Genomic DNA, 13535 nt, shown 5'->3' with positions numbered 1-13535 from the left:
CAAGAATCGCGCTCGTTTCTCTCTCATAATTCTACATTCTCGCAGACGTGCGACTGGTACGACGACGACAGATCCCGGTTTCGCGTTTGTTCGCTGACGCTTGTCACGTGATATCACCGATTATATTCGTCACGCATTCAGCTACGTAACGTCGGTTACAACGGCGATACACGCTCGACGATGTGTGGCGTGGTAACGGGCGAATTTACATGCTCGAATTTATGCTACCCTCCTGTTGTTACTAGCGTGCGATGTAAATTTCCACTGGCTCGCGAAATTAAGCTACCGTAAGTGCTAAAATTGTATGGAGTTGGCATTAACATAATACACAGTCGAGGCTACTCGGGGCAACGTTAAACGTTAAACGATTAAACTAAGGCTGCCGATTCTTTCATTACGGCGCGTTACGCTCGAAGGCGTTGAAAATACAAACTTCTAAAATTAAATTCGAATGGAGAAATTTATATAACATCCCTCTCCTCCCCTCTCTCTCTCTCTCTCTTCTGTAGAGATTCTATACTCTTCAAAGAGCGTCAAAATTACGATTTTCTCCGAACGCTCACTTGATCTCGGGATTCTTGTTTCTCTCGATTTTCGTCAGCTCCGGGGAGCTCTGTCGTTGCACTTTTGGCCGCATTAACTGGATCAGCGGTGATGTTCGTCAAGGTAATCAGACAACACGACGTCTCTCTGACACGCGGACGTGCGCAACTCATGATCGAGGATCACCGCGGGACATGCGAATGCTGCGACAAATGTACGCTCGGTGCATACATCGCGATGCATTGCGGCCTCCTGAGAAATTATGTGTCGCGTACACGTGTGTGTGTAGTGGGACACGCGCACGTCGAAAACGGTAAATCACTGCCACCACCATGAGACCGTCTAGTCGAGAGAGAGAGAGAGAGAGAGAGAGAGAGAGAGAGAGAGAGAGAGAGAGAGAGAGAGAGAGTGTGTGTGTGTGTGTGTGTGTGTGTGAGCAAATTGAGAAAAATGCGACCGTCTTTAACAGTTTCCGCCGTCATCGTATCGTAGGATCGATTCGCTTATTATCGTCAATTTGTCCGCTGTATGTTCTTACGAGAATAATAACGTTCACTCGACAGCGACCAGCCGTCTTTCGCGTCTCCGTTAGGAATGATCCGGTTCGTATCGATACTTTAAGTTTCAATATTGTATAAGCTCAAGATCTAAATAATCAATTGATTCGATACAAACCAAAACATAATTTGGTTATATTCAGTTATTTGATAATACTCATAAATATATTTTGATTTGAAGACGGTTCTCAAATACTATCTTCAGACATTAATATGACCTTTTTATTAATTAAAGGTTGTTAAAATAATACGGTCACGAGCCAAACGACATACGTTACCGCGCGAAATGAACATTTGTCTGCAGTTTCTCAGGAGGCTCATCGAAATATGCCAGCGTGGTCGCGCTCTCTGACTTCTCTCTTATAATATTTAGAATTTTATCATGATTAACAAGAAATATCTAAAAGGCGTATAAAAAAATAACGATATTTTCCAATATATCGATACAAAATATCGATACTCTGCGTTCCTCACATCTTTAGCCTTCCTCGAACGTTTTGAATATATCAATATCGAAACTATCGCGATGTACTTTAATAAGAGGTTGAATTAAGCGCGAAATCTCTGTGCTTAGCGATGAAGACGACAACTGTATTATCATTTCACACTTAATTACGATCAGTTCGTAATAGACTGCTAATTATAGTTCATTGGTTCATCGTATCTCTCTTTATCGAGAGGTCATTCATAATTATATCATAATTATTAGGCGTGAGAATTAATAGCGCGGTAATAATAGACAAACTAAACTAATCATAGGGTTTAGCGCGAAGAGTCCATCGCTCGTTCGTTTTTTCAATCTCCCGCTATTTTCAAAATCTCCGGCTCTTTACGATTCGCACGCGCGGAAGTCGGGTAAAAATACGTCACCGCGCTCGCGGAAATTACGGGATGAATTTCAGCGACCCGTCTCAATGACCCACATTCTCGAACGACAAGTTTCGAGCTATTGCGCAAATTTACATCGGCCGTTCATCGATACGCCTGCCCGAAAGTCGGGCCGCGGTGGATGAGCAAAAACTCCAATTTCCACTCAGCAGCCAGAATATAAACGCGAAAGTGATTTTGCGGCTGAATAATGCGCTGTATGAGCGTCCACGTGTGTTTGTGCATCGTTCTAATTACGCGAGCGGTACCTCGCGGTAAACCGAGGAAGAGACGAAGTGCGGCAATACATTCAGCGTGTTCTCAATGATCGCGCGTCGTCGAACGGAATAGCAGCGCACTTGTCGATATCGGCCCTTCATGCTTTCGGCACGTACGAAAATGTACATATCGATGCGAATGACAAGCGGTGAGCACCCTGATCGATGCGAGTTCTATGGCCGGAGACGAGAAGCGTTCCGGTAAACGTGGACGACGACACGACTCCTCGCGAATGTACACGGAAAAAACAACTTCGTTAGTATAATTGACTTTTTTGTTGCTTGGGGGGGAGTAGATGAAAACTGCTCTGAGTTGATAATTAGAGCAGAAGTCATTTTTCTTAACGAATCGTTTTGTTGTTTACATACCAACTGTGAGATTTTGCTGCGACAGTTTAAAAATTTGCTCTGCTAACAAATTATTTCTTTCCGTGTGCTAAACGTTGCGTATCGCTCTTTCTCTAAGAGAAAAAATAAGAAGGAATGAAAATGGATGGGAAAGAAAATAAAAGAAAGATGCAATTGCATTAGTTCCACGCTTCCACGAGATTTTTACGAGTCCTCCGTGCTTTCGAAAGACAATCGATGCACATTACCGCAGGATATCGAATTCCGCATTTACAAATGAAAGCTTCGCGAGCGAAGCCAACCGAGATTACGGAGAGCGTTAAGAGTTCCGTTTAATTTCCAAATTGCATACAGAACACGTGCGCACAGCGGGCAATGCGCTGCATTCGCAAGTGGAAAAGCCGTCGCGGATTACACGCTCGCCCTCTTCTCTCGCGGGGGATACCGATTCTGTTACGCAATGGATATATAAGCGCCGTACATATATCAGTCCGTACCATTATGGAGGCATAAATCCTACGAGCCGATATCGACACCAACAAAGAGCACCAGCGCCGGCACGGGCTTTTCGCCTTTCCGCGTAAGAAGTCCCGGAGAAGAAAACACCTGCAAATACGATTCCCCGCGCCCACGAAATGCTTTCGAATAAATCCGCTTTCGCTTGATATATTCCTTACTGTTTCAAACCTATCGCGTATTCGCAAACTTACACGGACGGTAATGCGCACAGTATTGCGAACGGTGAAACACAAAAGGTACGGGCGACGCGCAATTTCGTGAATGCGAAAACATCGCCTACGGCGGAAGAATGTCAAAACTGTCATTGACCTAGTTGCACCCGGTAATACACGAGACGCGGATAAATAGAACTCGTAATCGCGTATACAGCGAGTCGGCAACAGTCAAGTGCAACGTCGGGTGTAACGCGGCGTCGATTTCTCGAAAATGATGATTTACGAGCGACATGATAAATTCGCGATTGTTGCGAATCGCGGACATTTGCGGATTCAACGCGTGTCCCACCGTCCCATTGTACTTCTCGTGTCGCATCGTCGAAAAATGCCAATTGTCGTTACACCGGACCATTATCTTTTCAGAGGGTACAGACGAGTGCGTTTGTAATTACGTGTTCCCGATTAAATGGCCATTGAAATAAATCTCGATTGTTATCTATCTATCTTCCCACACATCCTCTAACGTGCGATCACGTGTATTATCACTGACAAGCAATCGATAGTCACTAATGATGATGGTTATAAGTATGGCAAATCAATAAAATTTCGCTGCAAAAGTCTGTTAACGGCAACTATTTCTATCGGAGAAATCTAATTGCAGAAACAGCGAAAAAAGATATTGTTTATTATTTCTTTTTGATTACTTTAATTTCACTCTTAAAGTAGTGTTAATGATTTTGCTTGAGATATTTCTGTTACGGGACGCGTAACAGCGATTTGCAGTGAATCTTTGAATGACCAAAATCAGTGAAGTATCAAACAAAAAAGCTAATAAGTGAAGGGGTTTCCATTAAAACTGAATACTTACTGATTATTGGTAAAATACTGTTTCACTGATTCAGTTAGTGACATTTTCACTGATTTAACTTAAGAGAGCCGACAACAGCCAATTTAAGTCGCCTCCCGCCGTCGCGGCGACGACGAGTCATTAAGGACGGATCGATCAGCGCTTACAGGATTATAAAAGTGACACTGGAAAAACTCACGTTCTCTTCGACGGTCTTCTTGATCTTTGCGCTGGCCTCCACCACGGTCTTCCCGGCCTTGTTCACGGCGCTGTACAAGAATCCACCGAGACTCTTCGCGCCCGCAAGCGCCTTCGCGGAAGCTGTTGGCAGAAAACGAAAAAGTGAAATGAGAACGAATACGACGTTCCCTCGTGAGGGAGCTGTTCCCTCTGCGGGTTAACACGTGGGAACAATGTTGCCGCGGAAAAGGCATAGCTGCCGTAACGGTAGCGACAGGAGCGAAATGTACGGTTACGTTGTTTCCTGGCCGGAAAATAAAGCACGTTCGTGCTTTGAGAAAAGCGTGAAAAGGAACAAAAGAATCGCCGATCGATTGGAAAATTCGTGTATTGTCCGATTTGATCACGCCAATTTTTACCCTGTTCCCTTCGGAACAAAAGATCGATGTTCGAACTCGAATAAGCACAAGAGGGGCGATTCCGATTCGAAATTTAATAAAAAAAAAAATTACTTACATCACTATTAAGCCGGGTTTACAAAAGATGTAAGCTTTAAGCTGTAAAAAAATTACTAATCACAGTCGAATGTGAGAAGAATAATCGATTGTGATTGTGTCTATTTCTTAAAACTTAATGCTTACTACACCTGCTGTAGGCCCGGCCTTAAGCTAACTAGGAGACCGGGAAAACATGCGCCCGAATTAACGCACACACATCGGTTCGTTCCAACCCAGATACGTCAGGTAGATTTCTCACGAGACTTCTTTCGCTGAGAATTCTGACTTCGTCATTTACCACAGGTCGATGTGAAAGCAAGACGGACGGACGCGCGTGGCGATGGGAGCGCGTCCGTCACGCGCGAGTCTGCTTCTATCAACCGGAAGGAGTCATAAGATGCGAGACGTCCGCGATGTTAAAACGTAACACGCGAAACGTACTTTTCGCGGACGATGCAACGCCAGATGTTGCCGACGTGTTCCCGGCGCGATTTAAATTTATCACGACGATCGTAACGTTTGAGAATTGAGACTCGTGAAATTCGTTTATTCGCTTCTCGTCTGTCGTCATCCAATATTGCTAGAGTTATTTTCATTTATTAATAACAATGAAATAGCATATAATATTTTGATCGAAGTATCGGCCGTTGCTATCAACAGCCTATTGCCATCTTTCGGGCAATGGTTTGATTCCGCGCCCATAAAATGACTCATCTTTTAAGGTAATCCATTCGTCGACTCATTTTCGCACTTCCTCAGCACTTCGGGCGCTACATCTATCTATTTGCGACCTTATGAACTTTGCAAGTACTTGATAAATCGTAATCAGAGATTGTACATATAAGAAAATATCCGCGACGTAAGTATCGTCCGTATAATTCTCAAATATTTTTCATGTTCTCGCACAGCACGAGATCTTCACGGAATAACGCAAGAACAGCGTCTCCGTGTTCTCCTCGCAGACCCATAATCCCGGGCTAAAATAGCGTGCGATAAATCAAGTTGGAAAAAAAAAAAGTAGAGAACCGACCTGTTGGAAAAGTCCTGCGCCCCGTTTTTATACATTTATCTCATTTTACGCCAACGAGCGTGCAACCGTAGAGTATTAACCGAGTACGTGATCGCGGTGGTTCGTTTTTCCGCCAACGTGAAAAAATGTCAAGTAAAATCAGACGAGACGCCGTTTACGGTAACGCAAGAACTTCGCTGTATCGCGCTCGTACGACACACACCGTACGCGAACGTGCAGCGTGATATACTCGGGCGTCGTCTAAACCACGCCTCGTAAAAGCGTATTAGCCATCTGCCCCCGTGCGCCACATCGGCCGCGGTAAGTTACAGTGACATTTACACTTCCGATAAAATAGAAAGCGATTCACCTCTTCTTATAGCTCTAACGACTCGTGGAAAAGGTCGCCTGGCGTTCTTCGATCTCGCAGTGCCGAGCTGCCACGTCGTCGTCACGGAGTACCTCACCGTGCTCGCCAACATATCAAGCTCGCAATTCGTTCGTAACCTTAAAGCACTTTTCAAAAAGCAGTTTCACGGGAAAACATAATTCAGCACCGCTCGGAACACGCGCGATATTTACGCCAACTTCACTCGCGCACACCGGTAGATTTTCATTCGAGATCACCAGAGATCATCGCTGGTCGATTTCTCCAGTCTCTCGCGCGAGGCTAATTTCGTCCTTACAATTTAAATTATATCGAAACACTCGGCGAAACGCGCGAAATTGACGCGAGAGACAGAGGCGTTGTACATCCGGATGGAAATGGTAGGAAAGAATCGCCGAGACACCGAAAGTGCAATACTTTCTCAATTAAATGTCTCGCGCGGAGAAGCACGGAGCAGTCGAAAGACTTTTAAACGACCAGCGAGAGAACTCGCGGAAATTCATGAATGAGGTCGCGGGAGAGACGCTGCGACGTTGCTTTATACGAGAGCCATAGAAACGCAAGTGGAATACCTAGTCGCAGTCGCGCGGCTTTCAAATGGAATATCTTTCTTTTTCTTTTCTTTTTCACGGCAACTGCACTGCACCTCACAATCACGTTGTAACGCCGCGATAAAACGGCGTCCGATCCGATCACGGGCGAAGGGGCACTTAAATCATCGGCGCGAAACCGCGTGGAGAAACGCGACGCGGCGCCGTGAACCTTGTACGTAGAGCAACAACTCGATGGCCTTCGTCAACTGAGGAGAGCGACGAGTTAATCAACCGGATTGAGGCGCTTCGGTTCGCGCGGTTTCTTCTCCTCCCCGTCCATCCCCGTCGGCCGTTAAAGGGAAACGATCGACGTTTAAATGTATCGGGAAACAGAGTTTCCCAGGGGGTTTACGCCGCAGCGCTTAATAATCGCCACTGACATGTCGGTGAGATGCGAGAACGCGCTGGATAATTGGCGCCGGAGTAATCGCGGTCGTTCTGGAGAACCGAAGTGCGCCGCATATATATAGCGGCAGCAGGCTCATCCGCAGCCGCCTTGTTCGTCGCTATACCTCAACATGCCCGCATGGCACCTCGGAATCGTTAAACAAATGCGGAGTGTCGTGTGGGTACTGGCGTCACGCTGAGATAATTCGTCGGGCGCCAGCGAAATTATGGAATTCGTCGCGGTGGAGGCAGAGCGGAGAGTAGGACGAAAAGAGACCATATTGCGAACGTCGTATTCGAGACGTCGCAATTTCTATGTGAAATCGAGATCTTCGGTATACCGGTAGAACGAACTTTCATCGGGGAACAAATGGATCTTCGATTTGCGAGAGAAGAAAGAGACCCACGCGCACGTCCCACGCGATGAAAACGCGGGGCGGGTCGGTCGGTTGCGAAACAAACGAGTGATTCGAGCTCGCGGCTCTCCGCGGAACAACGTCCACGAAGGAAATACACGTGACAGTTACAAACACGGCCGAGGGAATGTCTCTTTGAGGAACGGACCGGCCGACAAGATCCATTGCGCTCGGGCGTAATTGGCGCAACTGATATACGATACCCTGTTCGTTAACGGTCGCCAGCCTCGTTTTATTTCCACATGGGACGAGTTTTTAGAACGGCGGTGGCGGACGAAAAATTCGTCGCCGGCGGAAAGTTGCGAAAAGTTTGCTCGACCGACAGCGACGCCGTCGAGCAAACTTGCCGTGTGACAGAACTTCAGCTGTAAACGTGACGAGAATCCCCGCGTTGTCTGTCATCGGTTTGATCAAGCGAGCGAGCGAGCGAGCGAGAGAGAGAGAGAGAGAGAGAGAGAGAGTTCAGGAGTCACTTAGGCGGTGTCACGAGCAAAGACAGCGAACACGAAACAGTATGAGGCAGGGTGGTATTAATAATTTTAAGATAACGTCTACGTGGATAATTTACGCATTGCCTACGTGATGTTTAAACAGACTTTTCTCATGTATACAACGTAAACTATGTAAAATATTATAAATTACATAGCATACAAAGAGAAAAGATAAATTAGTTCAAATTATAAAATAGTTCACACGTATTTGATTTCGATGTTAATTATGAAGATATATAATATTAAAAATGACAAAGTTAATACGTACAAGCAATACAGATTATGTTAATATACAAATATTACTATTATCATCCAGATTTACTCGGGAGCTCTTATAACAGAAACAAAATGTAAAAAATAAGACTTATGAAATATAAAAAGACGTTACTCCACAACGGTTCATAGATTATTGTTTATATACCTAGTTATGTTATGCACGTATAGACAAAGACTTGAATTTTATGTATAAACACCTAACTTTAGTCACAAGGTGACTTGCGCGGTAAAATGGAGTACCCACAAAATAGCACGATAAGATATTGGCTGCACCGTCCTCTGTTCTTGAAGATAAGAGGTTCATTTATCGCGACACTGTTGAACAGTAATCTCGAAAACACGAATTACATATTTAACCAAGATGAAAACTCATGGTTCCGTTTAATCGCGCACACGAGCGTACGCGTTCATTCGTTCATTCTATCCAGTTAATGGGCGCTAAAGAGATATAATGAGATATAATTATCCCTGTCTCGTTTCTTTATATAACCCCGCAGAATATCTTGTACGGAAAGGTCGCGTATATATAGGAGCGACGTGTGATTCCTTTGTGCGATATTAACGGCATACAATCCTTATGTCATAAGGTCTCGTATTATGCAGGTGCCTCAATGGCGCCGATAATTGTGTAATACATTGGAAATGTGGTGAGTGAGTAAGAGCGGCCATAAAAGAATCGCCACGGTGCCAAAATAGTGTTCCACGACCCGTTAACCAATGCCGGTTCCGCAACATAACGTACGTGAGAGATTCGATAACGCACAGCCGTTGAAGCGGATACGTCTCTTCGTTACTTGATAACAATGTTACCTGTGTAGCGTCATCGTATACGTAAATATAACCTGGCCGGAGTGCGCACACTGACACCTGTCAACTAAATACTACAGCGGTGGTGCACATACATACACAAACGATAACCTGATACAATGATAACGTTGTGGACGATATCCTTGAAATTGGAGCATTGAGGATGCGGTAACTGCATTCCGCCTTTCGACAAAACGATAACGGAGAACCGCAGCCCAGAGTGGGCGGTACTCCTGGTGGGATCAGAACCACCGACGACTGAGTTTCCGAATTATATGACGTGCCAACTGGCGCTTAATCAAAGTTTAACCTTGCGTCCTTGCCTATCGCGTTTGCGAGGGGAAAAAGCCGACCTCGGGGATTGCAGGTAATCCGCTTTTCGTTTTTCCGCAAACAGTCGCTCGCTGTCATAGCGTTGTACGTTAAACGCCGGAAGTGCAATAAGTAATTCAGAGCAACGGGAAACGCACGTTTATCAGGTAATCGGCAAATCGTCGAGCAAAGATGACACGAGGTCGGCAAGTGCATTTTTCCACGGAGAATTCTCGGTTGAATTTTCAGTGTTCGGTGTCGCAAATAAAAGTATTCTCGTTGAGCATATCACGATTGAAAAACAGATTGTTCGTATCACATTAGGATTTATCTTTATCTTATTCTCTCTTAATTTCTTACGGAATCCACGCAATCCTCGATATTTCCGTCCAAGTAGCAGCTTAAAAAAAAGGAACAAACTCGAGGAAGCGAAGACTTGACAAGATTTCGAGAGTGAAATATTCTCGACAACTTTTTCGTACGTAACGAGCTCGACGTATTCGATATTCCGTACCGGAAGATACGGCGCCGCGGTTGTGTAGACACTATCGCGAACAGACGATATACTGGAGAATATGAGGAAACACAAGATAAGAGCGAAGCACTTTGCCTCCCTCCCCCTACTTAAAAACGATTTAAGAGGCCATTCAACAATTATGTCATATCAGAAAGGGGAGGGTTATTACAGGTCTGCGATGATACGGAGGAGGGAGGGGAAAATAAAGGCCATGGAACGTCACACTAGATGGCACAATTTGTAAATACGCGTGGTTATTCATTTTGTTTGCATTTGTGACATTTGGTTACATTGATGACAATTTTTAAACTTTGACATGATTTTGTGTTAATAACTGAAATGTTAGTTTTTGAATATTTATTCATTTGAAAACACAACTTTTACTGATCAGAATTATAAAATATAGTAATTAATTTTATATTATATATCTGAAAATTATTTGTATTTAAGAAAAAGATGATAATATGTAGTCTAATAATTAGTACCCACAATATGATTATAAGCTATTCTTATTATTACATATGTCTACGGGGGGAAATAATTGCACATGTCACATAATATTGGAAGAGTGCAAATATTTCGTGACGAAATTGTGACAAAGGGGAGGGGGTGGAGTGAAAAATACCCAAATTTAACTTAATGTAATTGTTGAATGGCCCCTAACATATAAATCGTCGAGGACAACTAAAAATAAGAAGACCACGCGTTCGACTCTATCAGGAATCCGTCCGCTGCTTTATCATTGCGACTTATTCGTCGATTTATCGTGGGGAGAGATGTGTCGTTCAGAATTCTCGTGATAAACCGGCTGGAAGAATTTCTCATACGAATCTTCGTGAAAAACGAATAAAGAACGCGGGTTGTAATAGGAGCGTTCTCTCCGTGTCCGTGCTTCGACCATCAAACGACGGAAGTTCGGTGTCTTCAGGAAGGTCAAAGAACCGGGAAGATGCGGGTTGCAATGATTCTCGCATTTCAATTACCGCTGGCTCGGACCACTCTTTTGAATCTCTGAAATCCGAAGCGAGGAAGTGCGTTCGCCAACTTCCGAGTCGATGACCCGGCTCCGGAACCTCGCTCGCTCCCCCTCTCTCTCTCTATTTCGTCGCTCTCCAGCCGGAGGTAGATCAAGCCAGCTGTGAAACTTCAATGGTCCGAGAGCGAGGCAATTATGCTCCGGGTCACTCGCGTCTCGTTAGAAAGAGTGGCCCTACATCAACGATCACGGGCGTGATATTATCGTTAATTGGATTTGGGGCGTGGGCGATTATTAGTGTCCCGCGAGAACATCGAGCCTCGTAGCCTCGCGACGTTCCATCTATAAATTCCATGCGAGATCTGTTATTTGATGATGACGTGAGAAGTATTTGAGAGTCCGGCGATTTCGATCTCGACGACGAAGTCGTCTTTGATCAATTCGAAGATTCCATTTATCTTACTCTTATTATTACCGTTAAAATATCGAGTCATGCTGAGCGAGTCAGACGCATAAGCAAACTCTCGCTCACTCTCTCTCTCTCTCTCTCTCTCTCTCTCTTTTAATCGCACGCAAATTTCCCCGATAGATCCCCGATAGAGCCGGAGCTCTCGCTAATTAATTGAAATGAGTATTTAAATGCCTCGCAGTGCCGTCGAACCGTTCGTTAGCGTCACCGGCCGAGCCCATTAAACTCACGGTGATCTCGGTAAGCGAAATACCGAGAGGACACTCTGAAACCGCTTAAAGTCTTACACAAACAAAAAGGTGGATCCTCAACTACGGAGAAATTAAAGGCGGGCGGCAGATCGATCAAGTCCCATAAAAACGCATCACGTTGCTTAATCGAGAAGCATTGAAAGAGCTCCGATTACCGACGGTAATCTCGAGGCGATGTCCCCTTCTTAAATAGCTGGCCAAAGTCGGGTTAAAGACAGAAGTGGTATTTCGAATGTCGAATTCAAGAGTGTCTCGCCGCTGTCGCAGCGCTTAATTACACGTAAAACTTGACTGGCACGGTAACGATCACGTCGGCGACTCGGCATAATTCTCCCCGAGTCGTTTAATGCGTTCTGTGGGACCTCGGCTGAGGGGAATACGAGCTCTGTTAGGCAAGAGGATCGATGCCAAGTCTTAGCTTGGCCTAGTTAAAAAGTCATGAAACTCCTTCGCAAGGAAAAGGAAGCTGCTTTCTTTTCCCAAACGAGCGCTATTTAGCGAAATGAAAACTAGCAATGCTAATCGAGCTTTATCAGGAAACTAACTTTATGAGATAATTGCGGGTGAAAGAGGTGCCTTTTGTTAACTATCAATCACAAAAGCGTCGTTAAAATTCTTTCTAACAATTTAATAAAAAATTTAGAGTGGGAGAGATATTGCACTACATTATATCCTCTTTAAGAAAATATATGAGTGGCTTTTAAACCGTCGATTCCCTTTCATATTTCAAAAGAATTATCATGTATTTAATTTCGTAATTTGTGGGAAAAATATATAAAAATTATTTATTTATAACTCCGATAAATTCCGGAACAACATGTGTAAACAATTATGCTCAAACTAGAAGAGAATACTAAAAACTCGCGGAAAATATTAATAGTTATCGAACAATACAATCAGAAGGTTTGTAGCTAAAACAGCTATTTCAATATGCAATATGCAACCATCTCCTGATCGAGAAAGGAATGAAAAATATATTTGTAGTGGAATGCATTCAGATGCTACGAAATACCTCCTATTTCTTTTGCCTTCGATTCGCCAAGGGTATGTCATATACAAATTGTTTTCGCTACTTGGTTTACACGATCAAATTAGAATTTTTACAGAGAAACGAGAGAGAATACACCGAAAAAGTCTGATAATAGTTAACAAATGCATTTGGTTGAACGTTTCAGTGCAATATTTTGTAATTAATACCAAGTGTGGTAATGATTACCAACTATTCGGTAATAATTATAAAATAAGTAGTAACACGCAATTTTCGTTAAGTTAAACCAATCAAATTATTGAGTAAGTAATACCACATATGATTTCCGATACTCCGTCGGATTCGATAGAGCGATAGGTAAAAATGGCACACTATGATATATCGCTTCAGATTCTAAACAAAGTGACGAAAAATAATCCTGCCTCCGGCACTGCGAGAAGAGGTCGCATCTACCCGTCAAAACCTCGTCAGAAGAATCAGAAATACTCCTATCAATCGAGCGAAAGAGCGTAGGCGGAACAGGTCAATAGTGCTTGAAATATCCCACGAATATTCCGCATATAGAAATCGCGCGCTTTAAAACGCTAATACGTAGGTAAGGCGGCAGAACCTACACCGCGAGAAAGAGCACGCGCGCGGAAAAGAAGAACCACGCGAACGAGTCTCGTTTCCTCCTTCATTTTCTGATCGTACGTCAAAATTGAAGTTTCATCCGAGATAGAAATAGATGTGAGCTAGTTCTCGATCGTTGACCAACGACTCTCCAACGATTCGACCGATTTACCCCGAAATCCGGTGGACGAGCGAAAAACAAATCGAACGGGGTGAAAATGGGCAACAGGGAAGACCGGGCGGGCGGGCGGC

General features: G+C 44.1%; 1 protein-coding gene across 4 annotated transcripts in view; it reads right to left on the bottom strand.

The window, feature by feature from the left end:
* The window catches only part of LOC106744426 (synapse-associated protein of 47 kDa), a 78820-nt gene that overhangs the window by 54959 nt on the left and 10326 nt on the right, over positions 1-13535 (bottom strand). For all 4 annotated transcript variants that reach the window (XM_014619187.1, XM_014619189.1, XM_014619188.1 and 1 more), the window contains exon 4: positions 4314-4435. In XM_014619187.1, coding sequence (XP_014474673.1) covers positions 4314-4435 — 122 coding nt within the window. The remainder of the gene's footprint in view (positions 1-4313; positions 4436-13535) is intronic.

This window comes from Dinoponera quadriceps, unplaced genomic scaffold, assembly GCF_001313825.1.
Source record: "Dinoponera quadriceps isolate SergipeBrazil2010 unplaced genomic scaffold, ASM131382v1 scaffold777, whole genome shotgun sequence".
Lineage (NCBI taxonomy): Eukaryota > Metazoa > Arthropoda > Insecta > Hymenoptera > Formicidae > Dinoponera > Dinoponera quadriceps.
Note: the sequence above shows the minus strand (reverse complement) of the source record. Positions and strands in the feature narration are given on the sequence as shown.